Source organism: Balaenoptera borealis, assembly GCF_965194805.1.
Source record: "Balaenoptera borealis genome assembly, chromosome: 11".
Lineage (NCBI taxonomy): Eukaryota > Metazoa > Chordata > Mammalia > Artiodactyla > Balaenopteridae > Balaenoptera > Balaenoptera borealis.
The window spans coordinates 27,613,144-27,633,374 of NC_138868.1; the positions used below are offsets into that span (position 1 = coordinate 27,613,144).

The 20,231-nt window shown below is 33.0% G+C and overlaps 1 protein-coding gene across 2 annotated transcripts in view; it reads right to left on the minus strand.

Moving 5' to 3' along the window:
- ELP4 (elongator acetyltransferase complex subunit 4) overlaps nt 1-20,231 on the minus strand; it is a 235,213-nt gene that overhangs the window by 195,419 nt on the left and 19,563 nt on the right. For both annotated transcript variants that reach the window (XM_082343808.1, XM_082343807.1), the window contains exon 3: nt 9,546-9,667. In XM_082343808.1, the coding sequence (XP_082199934.1) occupies nt 9,546-9,667 (122 nt within the window). The remainder of the gene's footprint in view (nt 1-9,545; nt 9,668-20,231) is intronic.

Sequence of the window (20,231 nt, forward strand, 5' to 3'; positions counted from 1 at the left end):
AGATAAATGTAAATTGATACAGCCACTATGGAGAACAATATGGAGGTTCCTTAAAAAACTAAAAATAGAATTACCATATGACCCAGCAATCCCACTACTGGGCATATACCCAGAGAAAACCGTAATTCAAAGACACATGCACCCGAATGTTCATTGCAGCACTATTTACAATAGCCAGGTCATGGAAGCAACCTAAATGCCCATCAACAGACGAATGGATAAAGAAGTTGTGGTACATATGTACAATGGAATATTACCCAGCCATAAAAAGGAACGAAATTGAGTCATTTGTTGAGACGTGGATGGATCTAGAGACTGTCATACAGAGTGAAGTAAGTCAGAAAGAGAAAAACAAATATCGTATATTAATGCATGTATGTGGAACCTAGAAAAATGGTACAGATGAGCCGGTTTGCAGGGCAGAAGTTGAGACACAGATGTAGAGAATGGACGTATGGACACCAAGGGGGGAAAACTGCGGTGGGGTGGGGATGGTGGTGTGCTGAATTGGGCGATTGGGATTGACATGTATACACTGATGTGTATAAAATTGATGCCTAATAAGAACCTGCAGTATAAAAAAACAAACAAAACAACTAATACTAAACTTTCATTGGGTTATTTGTATGGAAATATGTTAATATAAATGTTTCAGACATTACATGAAATTTCTAAAAATCTTATATTTGTATTTGTATGGAAATATGTATGGAAATATGTTAATATAAATGTTTCAGACATTACATGAAATGTCTAAAAATCTTATATGTTCTGGTATAATGTTATAAGTAATAATCCTAGTTATTACTTTAAAATGTATATCTCAGAAATAACTAATTTTCTTGTCAACTGCATTATTATGAACTTTCATCAAATCTTTAACCGTGGTCATTTTTAAGTCTTTTGCCATTTACAGACAGTTCTGGGTGTACTCTGATGATTTTGCAAATATGTTCCTATAAAAGGGTTTCATCTTCAAGAAATTCATGGAAAAGACACTGACAAGTACAGGTTTCTGGTAACTGACTGTACTGCTGAACTGAATGAATAAGCATTTTCAGAACTCTAATGAAAAACTGATGAACTCATAAAAGTGCTAACAAAAGATCAAGATGAAAAAAAAAAATTAATTACATGGGACTGAGTGAACTGATGAGGATGAGTATAATTTTTGTGACTTTCTGTCTGAATTAAAAAAAAAAAAATCCCACAAGCACTCAGAGGCAAAGAATATACAAATCAATTTTCACTGCAAAGTAAAGGAGCTGTTGCAGTGGAGGATAAAAAAAAAAAAAAAAAAAAATTATTAAGATACACTTTTAACTTTTACTTATGGATTTAAAGTCCGTGAAAAAGAATTCTGAAGATGTTAGACTAAATATTCATACTTCATTACTTTGTTACTGAGTATCTTATTACTATATTAATTCATCAAATATCATATGGTTTATTTTCAATGAATTGAAACTCATTCCATGACATAGATTATTGTAAAGTAATTCATTTTCAATATGAAAGATTTTCTCAATAGTAAATATGGGAAATTTCACCATAATTGATTTTAAATTTGAACTATTTATTTACCAATATGTTTGATGTTAAAAAATATTATATGCTGTAAGCCTTTAATAAACATCAAGGTAGTTGGGACACCCCTGCTGGTAACCAGGTACCTATCCTGGGTACACACTAAAAAATACAACTTTGAAGCTCCTTAAAAGCATTCTAACTTCCCACTTTGTTCTAACTGTGGCTGATGTTAGACAGTGCATAGTGTATATAACAGATAAGTCAAAAAGTTAATGCAACAAGTCAAGAATTAACCCTTTGCTCTAGATATTAGATATCTCTTCCTGAATGAATATTACCTACCTGGCATGTCATCACTAAAAAATATTCAAATTAAGTTTTTGAAACTGACTTTAGCATATTATGAAACAGCATTTAAATTTACTTCTGAAATTTTACTTTCTTTAATTCTATATGTATTAACACATACCATCATATTGTTAAAAATTATGAAAAGGATATAAATAATAGAGAAATCTTAGCATTTTCAAGTTCTTAAGAAATGTTTGGGTGTGCATGTGTGTATATAATTTTTTATTTCATAAAAAAATCAGCTGATCTACTGATAAATGTTTAAATATTTTAACATAAAAATGTAATTTTGCTATATTAGAAAACATTCCATAGAAAGTTTTCATAGAGAATACCCATCACTATATTTGAGATGATCAAGAAAATTCTTTTAGATAAAAAAGTTAACTGAAAAATACTTACCATATGTTTTTTTAAAAGCTTTAACAACATCATGTATATTGTTCTATAGGATTTTCTAAGGGGTGTAACTTTTCAGCGTTACATCTTAATGCTGACTTCCTGAAGCTCTGACTACAATAGGCATGAATGTTTTCAAAGGATGATGGATAAATTGCTGGGTGGTTATATAATATATTTTAGGCAGCTGATGGGCTTTTTATCCTTTACTTGTCTTTTAGTTATACACAGTTTTAAGATAATTATGGTCTATAAGATTGTCTTTTCCCTTTTCTTGTACCAGCAATATTTGCCTTGGTTATAGGTTCCAGAAATCTCCAATCATACATCATAAAATTAAAACTAAGCAATTACAGCATTTTCTCCCTACATTGTATCTCTAAACACTGTTAATGCCTTGGGTTTTGGTCACTCATTTTTGGGCTGTTTGATACAAATAAGTTTTCAGTATAACTCTGAGCTGGGCACACTGAAATCGCAACTGAACATTATGTAGAAAATACATAATATCTATACCTACTCTTATAGGTGCAGAAATTCTACTTCTCTATATTAGTATTCAACATCTCACTTTAAACTTCAAAAGTATTTTGTTCATTTTTCTCAGAGATGTTAAAAACTTTGTCTATGTACTGGTATTATGAAGAATATACATAACTGAAATTTTTATCAGCCATAATTTTCTCATCCAGTCTGTTTTAAATGTGTGAACACTAAACATTAAACATATTGTATATATTAAAAACAATACTTTTTGTACTTCCTTATAGAAAAATGAGAATGGCATATTATTCTTTTAAGTCAAATATTGTTTTACTGTTACATATTAAACATGTAAGGAATATAAGATGATAAGATGAAGAATTTAAGAAACATTGCTTTCTTAACTGGCTGAATCCTTCTACATTCTCATTAGCCAGTAGCCTTGCATGGGATTCAAGCAATTCTCCAGTCACTTTGATCAACCTCAGGAAATTTTGCATCTTTGGCAAATTTTGAAATTGTTTGCATTATACTCAAGAATATTTAACATATGGCTAACAGGAACAGATCAACCCACAAATCTAATGATGAAGGGTGAAAAAATACACTAGTGTTACATGTGAGGGATGTGGGCAGAGGGGCAAAATTTTTAGGAGGGCAGCCCAAAATTTATAGGAGGGCTATTTTTATGTTTTGGCAAATTTGGTTTTCCAGTGCAACCTTGTAACGTCAGGGACTTAGATCCTGAGAATGTGCAAAACAAAGATCCTTGTATATGATCCAGGGACATTAACTATAATATGTAAAGAGCTCATACAGAGCAATGAGAAAAAAAATGGACAGAGACAAAAACCTACTATGAAAAACAAGAAAAATGCAGAAGGCTAACAACCATAGGGGAAAATATTCTGCTTTGCTGTAAACAAAGAAATGTACAACAAAGCAGTATTTCCCCATCAAATGAACGTTTTTAAAATTATTTTTTAAAAAAAGAAAAGACACATTACTGATGAGTGAAGACTCTATTAACTCAAAAACTAGATATATCTTCAGAGTAGAGGTGCATGAAATACAAGAACATAATCAAAATTGAAATAGTTTAAAAATGAATCACTAAATAAGTTTTTTAATGTAGGGAAATGTTATGTGTGCATGTTATTTAGCATATACAGCCTTTAACAATTTCATTACTCATCTATACAAGTGATTTTAGTTAAAAGTAAATAATGGCATTAAAATCAAAGAAGATAAATTTTTCCTGAGGATCACACACTCAAATTTATAATTAATTTAATATTTAACTTCACTGAGTACGTTATTGATAAATATTCAATTGTCATGTAAAACAAACTTGCTATTCAAATAAAAACAACTTGTTCTAGGCTACTCATTATAAATAGAAGAATGAGATAACTTTGAAAATGCAGCATCAAATCTGCAATGTTGGGCTTCCCTGGTGGCGCAGTGGTTGGGAGTCTGCCTGCCAATGCAGGGGACACGGGTTCGAGCCCTGGTCTGGGAGGATCCCACATGCCACGGAGCAGCTGGGCCCGTGAGCCACAATTGCTGAGCCTGCGCGTCTGGAGCCTGTGCTCCGCAACAGGAGAGGCCGCGATGGTGGGAGGCCCGCACACCGCGATGAAGAGTGGTCCCCACTTGCCGCAACTAGAGAAAGCCCTCGCACGGAAACGAAGACTCAACACAGTCATAAATAAATAAATAAAAGAACATGAATTTCTTAAAAAAAAAAAAAAATCTGCAATGTTATATTAAGTAAATCTAATGCTTAAGACGATTAGGTTTTTGTGGAGTGATTATAATGTCTTTGATAATACATTCTAAGTGCACAAGAAAAAGTAAAATAGATCTGATGACACTAGAATACATTCTTCAGTTAAAAACACCTATGCTAGGCTAGAGCAAGAGAAACTTTTAAGACATTAAAAATAAATGGTCATACCATTTTAACATTTATTTCCCTTGAAATATAAGATGAATTTAAGTTCCAGGAGATTAATTAGCATGTTGTTATAAACTGCATCTCAGTAATAGTGAAAATTCAAATATGGGAAAGCCAAGTAAAATATCTGTCAACACTGAAACCAACAGTACTTCTTATAAAGAAAAAAATCCAGAGATATATCAATCAATGAGAATTTATTTCAAATAATCATCTTTAAAATATTATTTAACATAACAGAAAATTATCACTAATGGTTTCTTTTCTTCTAATAAGACAGTCTGCATTTACATGGAATGTGACATTACAGAGGAATAATTTTCATAAAAGAAATTTTAAGTCCAAGATGCTGATTTAATTATTTTGCCTGAGATAACCTTCATTTAGATATTTTAAAGAGCAGCAGTAACTTAAAAGTTATTCCTACATTTTTGAAATCTAAACGTAATATACTTTTTTTCATATTGATGTGAAATAAATGATAATTAGCATTATACTAACTAGAATAGATTAGTGTATATTGGGGATGACTAAATACAGGTTCACTGGGCTACATCAATATTTGAATTTAATCATATTGGGCATATGGTAGTCTAAACTTAGAAAAGCTGATCTGGATCAGGTAAGATGACTTGTTTCCACCCCTTTTAACTGTCAAAAACTGGGAGTCTTTAAACCTGGGTTAAATGAAGACTTTGAAAGAGGTACATGATCATGAGAGTTTTAAGGAAATCAATTCTTTGATCTTCAACTTTAACAAATACTCTAGTGAAAAATGACCTCTTAGAGAATGTGCCAGTGATAGAAGTGCAAGTTCCCCTTTTCCAATCCCCTTCCAAATCAACCTTTCTCACTTTACGAGTGAAAGGTTTACTTCTCATTGTCCCAGGAGTAAACATCTCTGCAGTACCAAACAAAAAGACAACTTAAAATATCTATTTGGTATAGAAAATATGAATGTTCTAATGACTGGGGAAATTATCCTTTTTTCATTGTTTTCAGCAAAATTTTAGGTGGACCTAATAGACTAGACAAATAATTTAAAGTAATTTATGTTGATAGATACCGTGTGATTTCTTTTTGTGTATTACTCAGAAAAAGTGAAAAAATAATTTGAGGGACATTACAATAACACAACTCTATTTATTTAACTATGAACAGCTCACATCTGCAAAAGTGAAAAATATGAATAGAGTTGATGCTGAATCCCGTCCCATTCTAGCAATATTCACGCAATATGTCCTAATGAAGCAATGTAGTGTGAACATTTTTATGTCTATTGATACACTGTATGCAACAATAATTGTAATGGCGACTGAAATAAGAAGAAATGTGTTTAACACTTAAAGTCTTTTGAGACAAAAAGTTTAAAATAAATTTAAATATGAAGCTACAGAAAAACTATCATAAGGTTATTAATAAAAATGTTGAACATAAAATGTACTACATTCTGACAAAACTCCATGAGGAGTGAGTGAAATAGAAAATATGAATTCAAGGAAAAAATGATTGATGTAAAATTTCCAGCTGTTAAAGAAGAGCTTGCTTATGTATATACTTCTAAAAATAATGGTACTGACATCAAATTGCTATTATTCAGATTGAGTTGGATACACTTATAAGACTGACGTAAAAGTCTTCAACTAAAAAAGGCAATATTTACAATAACATCTTTGCAACTAAATAATCTCATAATGAAAATTTTTACATAACTTAGTATACAAGAGGATACATAATTAAAAAAAATATTTTTAGAAGTATGAGCGCAAAAAAGGTGGGAAGATCACTGTACTTTACTATCTGGAAAACTGGCCAAGATATAGGATGTGAGTGATAATTGTTCAATGTAGGTTAATAAATAAATGTGAAATGCCTTCTTTGGTTTTAAATGTAATCTTTGTATTTTCAGTAAAATTGTATTAGTCAGAGTTCTCTAGAGAAATTGTATGAACAGGATGTGTGTCTGTGTGTGTGTGTATATACACACACACACATATACATAAATATATGTACACATATACATACATCTCCCTCTAATAAAATTTACTATAAGGAATTGGCTCATATTTATGGAGGCTGACAGGTCCCCAGATATGCACAGCAAGCTAGCTGGAAACTCAGGAGAGCTAATGGTGTAGTTTTTGTCCGGAAAACTAATGGTGTAATTCTAATCCAAAGGATAGCAGACTTGAGACTCAGGAAGAGCTGATGTTTCAGTTTGAATCCAAGGGCAAGAAAAAGTTGATGTCCAAGTTCAAAGGCAGTCCAGTAGGAAGAATTCTTTCTTATACGGGGGAGGGTTAGCCATTTTGTTCTATTTAGGCCTTCAACTGACTGGATGAGACCCACCCACATTAGAGAGGGCAATCTGCTTTACTCAGTCTACCAATTTAAATGTTAATTTCATCCCAAAATACCCTCACAGAAACACTCAGAATAATGTCTGATCAAATTTCTGGGCACCCTGTGGCTTGGTCAAATTGACACATAGAATTAACTTTCACAAGTCCACCCCTTGCTTACTTGGCACCCATACATATCTCCTTAAACCATACTTGGCTCCAGATGAAGACAATAACAAGGTTGTAATTCCACATTCCTAGCTCTGTCTCCTAAAATTGTCTTATCCTGGGTTCCTCCTCCCTGCACTATGGCCTGGACACTTTGCATGCAGGAGGCTAGGGAAGTTATAGGACTTACCTTGTTTATTTTGCATAACTCAGGAATCACTGTCCTTTATTGTGTGATGATCAAAGTTTTGAAGACAGTTGTTTCATATATTTTGTCCTGTTTTTTAGTTGTTTCAGGCATGATGACTAGTCTGGTCCTTATTAATCTATTTTGGTCATAAGGACAAATTTAATAAGAGTTTATGTTTTTTGATTCTAGTTTTATATTTTTCTACTACATTATAAAACTGCTCTATGAATAAAGGTTTGCAGAATCTAATTACTTGCATATATGACTAGCTATTTTCAGAAACCCTGGTGAAAAGATAATATTTCTTTTATAATTTCAAAATCCTTCACATAATCCAAAGAAGGACATGTAAAGTACACTGAAATTTTTTTAGTACTAACTTGTACAGATCAAGGTACCTAAGAAGAGCCTCAGGGATTAGTTTTCAAATAAAAAAATGTAGTTCTCTAAGGCAAAATGTGGAAGTATAGTATAGGCTTTAACATCAGTTACCTAGGTTGGAGGAGGGAAGAAGGAAAAATAAAACATTTTATTTAAAAAAGCATATATAGGCCTTCCTGCCTATGGCTTGGCGAACATTTCCTATATGGCTATAAAGATGTCTGATAAAAAATCTTAGGCTCGGTATGCTGTGGAATAGGCTGTGAAGAACTTATATAGCTTCTTTACAACAATGATTTTGGCCTTTACTCCACTGCTTCTAGCAAGTACAGTACTGTTCAGAAACTGACCAAAATGATTAAGGCCAGGGAAAAGGAACAAAAGAAAAAACAAAAACATCAAGAAAATATTACAAAAGATTAATAGCAGAAATAAGAATAAAGGAAAACAGGCTCTTCAACCAGAAGGAAATCATTTGGAAAATTATATAAAGGTTTTCTTTTTGAACTTTTTAAAATTTAATAAACAAAGTCTGACCCATATGAAAGAATCATGTTAGTTTTGACCTCAGTATTATAGTAATTTTTATGTGTGGGTGTAGAAATTTGTTGGTATCTGTTGATAGTTATTGTAAATTAGTATTTATTATTCTACAAATTTTTTATAAATGACTTAGTCATTTGTCATTTTGCAAACTATACAGTGAAATGAAAACATCCTCTGAGAGAAAATGACTTTAGATTATGAATCTAATCAAATAATGGCTTAAAAGTGAGTTCCTGTTCTGTACAAAGAAATTAAGCATTCTAAAAGTCAGAATTGTCTTCTCTGAGGTGAAAAGTATGGTTTGGCATAAAAAAGATATACTATTTCAAGCACATATTTTAGTATTATTGCTTATTTCTTGGAAGGGAATACTTTCTGGCATTCTCAAAGCAAAATAATTTTAATAAATGAGTACTTCTAATTTCTCTTTCTTCTGACTTACACCTTTGGAATACTGGTAATATAATATCTGACAATATTCTGCAGTTGTTTTTCTTTTTTCTTTTTTTTTTTTTAGAAATTCACGTTCTTTATTTATTTATTTATTTATTTATTTATTTATTTATTTATTTATTTATTTATTTATGACTGTGTTGGGTCTTCGTTTCTGTGCGAGGGCTTTCTCTAGTTGTGGCAAGTGGGAACCACTCTTCATCGCGGTGCGTGGGCCTCTCACCATCGCGGCCTCTCTTGTTGCAGAGCACAGGTTCCAGACGCGCAGGCTCAGCAATTGTGGCTCACGGGCCCAGCTGCTCCGTGGCATGTGGGATCTTCCCAGACCAGGGCTCGAACCCGTGTCCCCTGCATTGGCAGGCAGATTCTCAACCACTGCGCCACCAGGGAAGCCCTGCAGTTGTTTTTCTTTACCAAGATTTTTTAACAGTTTATAAAGTGCTCAAATCATTACTTAATAGTAATTTTGTTTACTGTCAGTTTTAAATAGCTTATTAATATTTCCTCACTGTGACATAAATTTTAAGTTAAAAAAACTGTCCAAGAACTAATTTTAAAATGAGATTATATGTTCAAATAAATTTGATACTTCTCTTTAAGAGAAAAAAATACATGTGTGGTCCCATTAATGTATTTAAATATAGTTTGTACACATACAAATACATAACTTATTTACATATATATAAACAATATTTTTTTGTGAAATATTTAAAATGCAATATTGAATTAGTATACTCTATACCTGTAAAATGTCAGCAGGGTCTTCCTTTGCAGATGCAACTAACAAAGTATGTCCAGTGACAATTCCTTCTGCCAGGAAATACTTGAAGAGCAAAGGAGAATAAATATTATATTTATCCTCTTCTGTAAGAAAGAAAAAAATTATAGTCAGAATCCTACCATATACTAGGATATTTATGGTAGGATGTTTTTATATTCTTTTCTCCTTAAAACAAGTCTATGAGGTGGGGCAATAACTATGTCTTCCTAAGGTACAGTTAGATAGGCTAAAATACTTATCTAGATAGTCAATGGGAAGTAGGTACTTTTAATAGTCTTTCTGATTCCAAAATCATTCTCCATCTACTACACCACCTCTGATATCCATAAAATTTAGAAGGTTATGTATGATTATATTAAAAAATCAGAGATTTGGTTTTTTCCTTTACTAAGATTTTCTCAGGTACTGCACCTCTAAAATGGCCATATTCCCTACCAACCAGTTGTAAACTCACACCTCATTACTTTCATGTCACAAGAATTAAACACTTAGTGTTAGATTTGTGGTTACCAGAGGTGGAGAGTAGGGGTAGGGGGAATTGGATGAAGGCAGTCAAAAGCTTCAAAATTCTAGTTATAAGATAAATAAGTACTGGGGATGTAACTTACAACATGATAAATAATATCAACACTGCTGTATGTTATATATGAAAATTGTTAAGAGAGTAAATCCTACGAGTTCTCATCACAAGGAAAAAAATTTTTTTCTTTTACTTTAATTTTGTATCTACATGAAATCATGAATGTCCACTAAACTTATTGTGCTAATCATTTCATGATGTATTAAGTCTAATGATTGTGCTGTACACCTTAAACTTATACAGTGCTGTATGTCAATTATATCTCAATAAAACTGAAAGAAAAAATAGCCCATTTAAGGATGAAATTATACCAATCTTACAAGTAATCTTTCAGAAAAAAGGAAAAATTGGAAAGAAATATTTCAGAACTCATTTTATAATGCCATAATTACTCTGATACCAAAACTAGGCCAAGACATCACAGGGAAAGAAAGTTACAGACTAATATGCCTCATGAACATTTATGAAAATAATTTCTAAAATATCCAACCAAAACTCATTAGTATATAAGAAAGAATAGGGGCTTCCCTGGTGGCGCAGTGGTTGAGAATCTGCCTGCCAATGCAAGGGACACGGGTTCGAGCCCTGGTCTGGGAGGATCCCACATGCCGCGGAGCAACTAGGCCCGTGAGCCACAACTACTGAGCCTGCGCGTCTGGAGCCTGTGCTCCGCAACAAGAGAGGCTGCGACGGTGAGGAGCCCGCGCACCGCGATGAAGAGTGGCCCCCGCTCTCGCCGCAACTAGAGAAAGCCCTTGCACAGAAACGAAGACCCAACACAGTCATAAATAAATAAATAAATAAATAAAAATTGTATAACTTTAATAAAAAAAAAAAAGAAAGAAAGAATAATATGATATACTATGATTAAGTGGGGTTTATCACAGAAATGCCAAGTTGGTTTTTTATTTTAAAAATCACTGTACCATGATGACATATTAAAAAAGTAAAACCATATGATCATTTCAATAGACACAAAAAAAATTTGACAAAATTCAACAGTAATTCATAATACAAACTCCTGGCAAATTAGGAATAAAATGAAACCTCTGCAACCTGATAAATGGTATCTATAATAAACTTACAGGTAACAGAATGATAAGATGGAATGCTTTCTTCCTGTTATTAGGAACAAAGTATATCCACTCTCACCACTTGTAATCAATATTGCTCAGAAGGTCTGAAGCATATAATAAACCATGAAAAAGAAATGAAAGGCATACAGATTGGAAAAGATGACATAAAACAGTCTTTATTTGCAAACATTATCACATATGTAGGAAATCTTAAGCAATCTACCAAAAAGCTAGTTGGACTAACAAGCCAAGGCTATCAGGGTTGTAGCATGTAAAGTCAATACATAAAAATCACTGTACCTCTACAAACTAGTAACAAACATTAGAAACTAAAATTTTATAAATTCCACTTTAATTGATTCCAAAAACATGAAATATTTTGAATGAATTTAACAAAATATGTGCATGAACTAGCTCCGATTTGAAAAGTATAAAACATTCTGAAAGTATAAAAAAACCTAAATAAATGGAGTGATATATCATGGTCATGGGATGGAAGACTCAAATCTTTCCAAATTAATCTATACATTTAATGGAATGTCAATGTAAGCCCCAGTAAGCTTTTTAGAGAAACTGACAAGCTAATTCTAAATTTACATAGAAATCCAAAGGTCCTAGGTAACCAAATGAATTTGAAAAAGAACACAGTTGGAGGACATACCATCTGATTTTAAGACTTATTATAAAGCTGCAACAATCCAGGCAATATAGATTTGACCAAAGGCTATAAATTTAGATCAATGTAAAAGAATAGAGAGACCAGAAATAAACCCACATAACTGATTCTTGACAAAGGTGGAGAAATAATTCTTTTTCAACAAATGGTCCTGGAATAACTGGATACCCATATGCAAAAAACAACAAAAACCTCAATCTTACCTCATACTACACTCAATCAAAAAACAAAAAAAATTTGCAGCGGGGGAAGAGGGATAAATTAGGAGTTTGGGATTAACAGATACACACTACTATATTTAAAATAGATAAACAACAAGGACCTACTGTATAGCACAGGAAACTATATTCAATATCTTGTAATAACCTATCATGGAAAAGAATCTGAAAAAGTATGTATACATATATATATCTGAATCACTTTGCTGTACAACTGAAACTAACACAACATTGAAAATCAACTATACTTCAATTGGAAAAAAAAAGCAAAAACAAGCAAACAAGAAAATTTCAATCTTATCTCATACTACTACTCAAATATTATGCTGAAATGAATCACAAAACTAAATATAGAAGGTGAAACAATAAAACTATTAGAAAAAAACAGGGAAAATTTTTGCAACCTTGGAGTAGACAAATATTTCTTAAATAAGACAGGAAAGCATGTGCCACAATAGAAAAAAAATGGATAACTTGAAGTGCATAAAAATTTTAAATATTTTCTTTTGAAAAGACACAAATAAGAAGATGAAAAGGCAAGCTACAGAGAGAAAATACCTGCAATACATATATCTTGGACAGTTTTTTTGTAACAGACAAAAACCTGGAAATAACTTAAATGTCCATCAACCAGTGAATGGAGAAACAAATGGTACATTCACAAATGAAATAATACTCAACAACAAAATAAACGGACTACTGATATATATAATAAACGGACTACTGATATATAACGACATAGATGAATCTCAAAAACACTAAGCTAAGCGAAAAAAGCCAGACACAAAAAGTGTGTATGGTAAGATTGCCTTCATGTGGTATTCTAAAGAAAGCAGAACTAAACTCTAGTGATAGAAAGATGTTAGGTGCTTGGGGGCCAGGAAACATTTTGGGCATGAGGATGTTTGGGGGTGATGATGGAAATGTTTTATATCTTGATTGTTGTGGTGATTACATGAGTATATACATTTGTAAAAACTCACTAAAATATATACTTAAAATGGGTCTATTTTATTGTATGTAAATTATAATTCAGTAAAGGTGGTTTATGAAAACAATTTCCTATGGCGTAACTAAAATACCATGTGGTAGTTTGTATGTAAACCTTTTCAGCACAGAATATTAGAGCAAATCCAAGATCAAAAGTATAGTAGATTTACATGAAGATTAATTTTATATATTAAAGAACATAGCCAGTTCTCTAACACTATCTACCACAAAGTTAAAATCTATAAGTCTAAAAGACACAAAATGGACTTGATTAGGATTTAGGAGCATTTTATGAAAGTTTTTGTGCGCAAAGAAAAAGAAAAATGCTTTCAACACCTCTGCATGGTTTACAGTCAACAGGTGGAAAAGCCAGCAGAGACAAGTGGATGAGATGACCAGCACTGCCTATGGATCATTACAGCTATGTCACTGGAAAAAATACTCATTTTATATAACTAAGAATTTGTCTCTGTTAAACTTTAGAAATAGAAAGTCATGTTTAAAAAAAGAATTGATTTTATCTTAAATAATTACTATTAAATCAGTTTACAAAAGCAACCATACAAACCAAGGTCATTATAAATCAATGATGTAAGAAACAAATCTGATAGTAAAAATTTTAACTTCTGAGGTTGATATTTTTACAACATGGAAAATTTTAATTTTTAGAAATTCACCCGCCATCCATCACACTCATAGAATTATTGCTAAAATTTGTTGTATTTCCTTTTAGCACTTTTTCTGTAGATATTTTCTCATATGGTTACAATTATTATTACTATTTTCCATGTGAGTACCTCATCCATTTTTTTCTGTTTTTATATATATATATATATTTTCAATTAATTTTTATTGGAGTATAGTTGCTTTACAATGTTGTGTTAGTTCCTACTGTACAGCAAAGTGAATCAGCTATACATATATCCCCTCTTTTTTGGATTTCCTTCCAGTTTAGTATTTTATTGAAGTAGAGCTGATTTACAATGTTGTATTAATTTCTGCTGTACAGCAAAGTGATTCAGTTATACATATATACATTCTTTTTAAAATTCTTTTCCATTATGGCTTATCACAGGATATTGAATATAGTTCCCTGTGCTATACAGTAGGATGGTTACAATTATTACTGAATTTTGTATCCAACTTTTTTCTCTTAATCTCACATGAGTCACAGTCTTGTAACTATGATGTTTAAGAGTGCATAATACTCCAGTAAACTTATGTACCATAATTTACAATACTTAGTCATTCCCCCACTAGGGACTTTTCATGCCACTTTCAGGCTTTTGTTACTATTAAATACAGAAGCACGAAAGTGCCTCAACTCCCACATGTCCAAGGCAGAACTCAGAAACTCATTATTTTCTACCATCAAATGAGGTCCTCCTTCTGTTTTTAGAAAATTAGGATTTATTCTTAATACCTCTTCCTGCCCCCCCTCACCAATACACCCTTCTCCCCATGCCTAAAATCCTGTTAAATTTATTTTCAAAGTATTTTTGGAATTGTTCACTTCGCTCCACGACAATGTCTCTCCCCTAGCTTTGCTACCAACAACTCTTTCCTAGATGATTGCAGTTTCCTCTTACTTCTTTGCATCCACTCAAATCCTCCTTCAATTTAGCAGTGAGCTTTTCAAAATACAAACCTGATGATGTCACTTCCCTACTTAAAACCTTTCAGTGTTTTCTCATTGCTCCTTGCAGAAAGAACTAAATCCTTTAGCATGGTCTACAGGCTCTGCATGGTTGTGGCCAAAGAGGAGGGTTTAATGTGCAAAAATAAAAATACTTGTTGTAATAATGTACATGATTATTGTTTTCCCTTTAAAATGTACATGATTGTCATTTAACAACTTTTCAGTAAAGAAAAAAGTAAACCTAAACTATTTAACTAGAAAAATAAAAATAATTATTTGTAAAATTGAGGACATGTATTATAATACTCAGTAAGGGAATAAAATATACAGATAAGTACTGCATAAACTATGGATATTCACTTGTAGATAACAAAAAATATTGAGTGATTTCTCATTAATGAAGAGGTAAAACAACTAAACTAAATGGCAAAGTTCCCCTTTTCTTACCTACTTCTTTTTTCAATAAATTTATTTATTTATTATTTTTGGCTGTGTTGGGTCTTCGTTGCTGCACAGGAGTTTCTTAAATGAGTAAGGGTTTTGACTTTTTTTTTTTTTTTTTAACATACATACAATCCCTACTGATCTTATCTACACTCATATCTTAAATTACTATCTCTAGTAGTCATACTGCATCTTAACTCAGGACGTTTGCATAGATTACTTCACTTCTTTGGCTAGCTAATTCCCTCAAATCCTCCCAGACCCAGATTAGGTAACCCCATCTTTGGAGAAGCTTTCCTCAAGCCTGGGTGAGATGATCAGAGTGCCCTGGAGCATCCTGTTAACTCCTATACTAGCATTTAATACACATTATCGAAATTTCCCCACTAAGCTAAAATTTCCTCATGGCAGAGAACGCATCTTACTGTTATATCGCTAGTACTGGGCACACAGTACACAGTAAATACTTGTAGAATTAATTAAGGGAAAAACAACAAACAAAAATCTATCTTGTCTTGTAAATCAGTCAGATCTACTGTAGTTTGGCTGAAAACATGTCCTATCATAGACACACACACACACACACACGCACATGCTATAATACTTATCAACCCTACTTTTTCAAAGATTCCTATGGGGCAGCAAAAACTAATGGGAGGAAGATCACCTATTGAGGGATAGCAAAAAAAGTAAAAAATAATTCAAGCTCTTCAAGCTGAAAATCACTAATTCTGTGAAAAAATTTTGAGTTGTACAATAGCATTTAATTAATCTATTTAATGAATCCTCATAACACTGGGCATGCAAAAATGATAATCATGTGACAGAACTGCCAAAAAGCAAATGTAGTTTTGGCCTGAATTAATAGTCTAATTCCTAGGTTGAGAGAGATGATTGTCCTATTCTATTCCATGGTACTCGACCAGACTGACAACAATATATTTCATTTGGGGATTTACACAAACTAAAGCATCTTCTGAATGGAGTGACCAGGATGGTGAAGGGACTTGAAAGCATGAGAAATGAATATTTTCCTTGAAGAAAAAGAGACCCAAGGGATGCAAGATAGCTGGCTTCAAATATTTGATGGGCTGTCATATGGAAATGGAATTACACTTGTTCATTAATGCCCCCAAGGGGTAGAATGAAGCCTAATGGATAGAAACAACAGGAACATCATTTTTTCTTTAATATCAAAGTCCAAATGAGCTGGCCTTATGATTCCACTGAGACTGGTCTCAAAGTCACCAATGACTTTCTAATTGTCTAATTTCTGGGACACTTTTAAATCTTTATCTTTTTTGTCTATTGTAGCTACTGCTATGGACAATTTTCTTTTTGGAACTACCCTCTCCCTCCCCCATTTTTAAGATACTCCTTGTTATCATTTTTCCTGTTTCTTTAGCCATTCTTTATATATGTAAGCAGTTTATATAGAGCTCTCAACTCTTTGGTATACAAATATGAAACAATTTTATTTGTTTATTTTCTGGTCACTGCTTTCAAATATGCTATGTCAAAACTTCTTTTTCTCATCTCTTAAAGACATCTAGAGTGGATTCCATGATCTTCTCACCAGTTTCAGTTATTAAAATTTGGAATAGTTAAGTTTAAAACTTTAACGTTCAATGCAAAGCTTTCTCTCTCCTTCAGTGCAAACTAAGGCTTGTACCTTGAAGGTCTCAGTGCTGCAGAGGGGTTCTACAAGAAAGGAAAGTTCTAAAATACTTCTTACTCCAAGTCCTCGTTCTATTACTGGGAGAGCAGGGAAAAAGAAAAGTGGCAGAGATCAACTTACACAATTGTCTGTCTGCTTTAGGTAGAGAGATGGCCCTATCCTCACTCTGATCTGGTCTATTCAAGCCAGCTGCTTGTAGCCTACGAAGTTATGGTGATTTCCATGTAGGTGGTAAGCATGGTTTTGGGGGTGATGCTCTGCTTCATTCTGGCCCTATCTGTCACTGAAAAACCCTTCAAAGAGGCAGAATCTCATGTTTGGCGGGGCTGGCCAGTACAGTCAAGATTACATTAAAAACAGCAAATAAGTGATTTATTGACCATTAACTATATGCTAAACATGGTGCAACACACATCTCATGCATTAGCTCATTTAATCCTTATAATAACCTTACAAATGTTATTAATCTCTGTCTTATAGGTAAGGAAACTACAGAGAATGTAAGCTGCTTGCCTATGGTGATACAGCTAGTAAATAGCAGAGCCATTATTTGAATCTAGGAAGTCTGATTCCAGAAGCTATGGTCTTAACCTCTTTCCTGGGCTTATTTTCCATTATCTGTGCCTTAAACACTGATGTGCCTAGGCTTTAGATTTTGACCTGTTTTTCTTTTTACTCTAGTTGTACTGAGTCTTTTTTGGAGTCTAAGGCCACTCTAAGAAGCTGATATAAGTTTTATATGCTGGTCTAAAAATATACACAGTCCTACACACATCTGCATGTAATTTGAGGAAATTAAGAGACCCCCTAAAATTCCATCTCTGGATCCACAAGGGTCTATAAACTTGGGCATTCTAATACATGCCTATGACTTCAACTAAAACATACATTGAATAAAACATTAGTTAAATAACATTGAGGAATCCCAAATATTTTTCTCTAGCCTAAATTTAATACCCAAATATCCAACTGTCTACTAGGTAGAACTACTTGGAACAGAAAATTCATTGTGTTTAAACTGAATTCATTACTCTACCTCAATATCTGCTCATTCTCATCCTTTCCTGACTTCACCTAATGGTACTAACTCCAAACTTTCTCCGGAGTTCGTGGGATCATACTACCTCCTGTCTCTCCCTCATTTCCTACACATTATATGGCACAGAAGTAGAAATCACCACTCTTGTAAGGATTTTGTTAAAAGAGGGAAAATATAGGGAAATGATATTTCAAATCACAGCAGTCTAAGCAAAGCTAGTTAAACATTTAGAATCTAATATACATAATGAAATGTAGAAATAGAAAAGTTAGTTTGTGTTGTTATCCTATCAAAATTTGATAGTAAATTTATGATTAAAGTCTTAAGAGCACAGTAACAAACATCACCTCATGTTTAGATTAGGGCAATGAGTATTTTTATCACTTCAAGTTTTTTACATTATTCCTGCAGTGCGTCCTTCATAGTATCTCTTCATTGCTCAAAATACTCCATGATTACATATTCCTAACCACTATAAATTGTTTTTAGCCAGGCTTTCATATCATTGATTTATTCATGCATTCATTCATTCACTGTATCCCTATGTGGTTCCCATGATCACAGAACTTACAGTCAGTCTACTGAATAAAATATGTGATCAGGGTTTTTCAATAAAGTATAAGTGTCATTAAAGGTAAATAAAGAATACTACAGAAGTATTTATATAAGAGGAATACTACTAATTGGGCATGAGGAGAAGGAAAGCAACAGTTAAGGATGACTTTCTGGAAGAGATATTTAAGTGGAGACCTAAAAGATGATTAGGGGTTAGGAAAAGAGAAGAAAAAAGATGCAGCAAGAAAGAACTTAAGAAAAGTTCTGTAGAGAGGTGAGAGAATGGTACTTTGATGGAATTAAAAGCTTAGGGTGATAAACACAAAGCTTGAGGAAGGAGGTGAGAAGATGAGAAGAGATAAGGCTAAGGTGAATCAGCAGAAGCAAATCACTAAAGGCCTTAGAGCCCAAGTTAAGGAGCTTGCACCTTATGTTAAGATCAGTAGAGAGCACAAAAATGTCCTAAGCAAGGATCATGATCAGATTTTCATATCATAAACTTCACTCAGGCTACAGTATGAAAAAGGACTGAAGCAAGGGAACATTGGAGACAACTTAAGAAGCTGTTATAATAATTTCAGTGAGAGTTGTTGATTACAGTTTGAATTAGGGTTGTGGCAGCAATAATGGAGAGATGTAGACAGAGTTTTTCAATACATATTTAAAAGGTTGAAAACTTTCAGCATTTAATGATTAATGGGTGTGTGGAGTGTGAGAGACAAGTACATCACTCAGGTCTCCGGCATGTGTCACTTGGTAGGTTGAATAATCCAGGGATAAGAGGAAGAGGGACAGATTTAAGGAATGGGGTAGAATTTGGAGATAAGGGCAGACTGTGAGTTTAGCTCTAGACATACTGATTTTGAGGTGTGTGTAAGATATTCAAAAGAAAATGTTGAATAGGAAGTTGAATATGATCTCCTCATTTCTCTGTGTACCCTACATATGTAGCAATGCCTAGAGATTACTGATTACTTTTATAAAATGAGGTTTTTCCTGGTTATTCTAGTTATGGCAGGGACTGAGACCTCCCAGGCAAGAGTATACAGCACTAGAAGATGGAATATGATGTTAGTATTTTAAGTAGAACCAAAGGAGTCTAAAAAAACATGAGCAGAGGGGTAGAAGGAAAACCAGAACAGAATATTATAACAGAATCCAAAGAAAGGGAGTACTTCAAGGAAAGAGTGATTAACTACATCAATTGCTGCTGAGATCAAGAAGGAAGAGGCCTGAGAAGGTAGTAGGATACAAGATCAACATACAGAAATCTGTTGCATTTCTTGACACTAACAATGAAATATCAGAAAAGGAAAGTAAAAAGCAATCCCTTTTAAAATTACATAAAAACAAACAAACAAACAAACAAAAACAAAACTGAGGAATAAACCTGACCAAGGAGGTGAAAGACCTATATGCTGAGAACTATAAAACATTGATAAAGGAAATTAAAGATGATTCAAAGAAATGGAAAGATAACCCATGTTATTGAATTGGAAGAATTGATATTGTTAAAATGGTCATATTACTCAAAGTAATCTACAGATTTAATGTGATCCCTATCAAATTACCCATGACATTTTTCACGGAATGAGAACAAATAATCCTAAAATTTATATGGAACCATAAAAGACCAAGAATTGCCAAAGCAATCCTGAGGAAAAAGAACAAAGCTGGAGGCACAACCTTCCCAGACTTCAGACAATACTATAAAACTATAGTACTCAAAACAGCATGGTACTGGCACAAAAA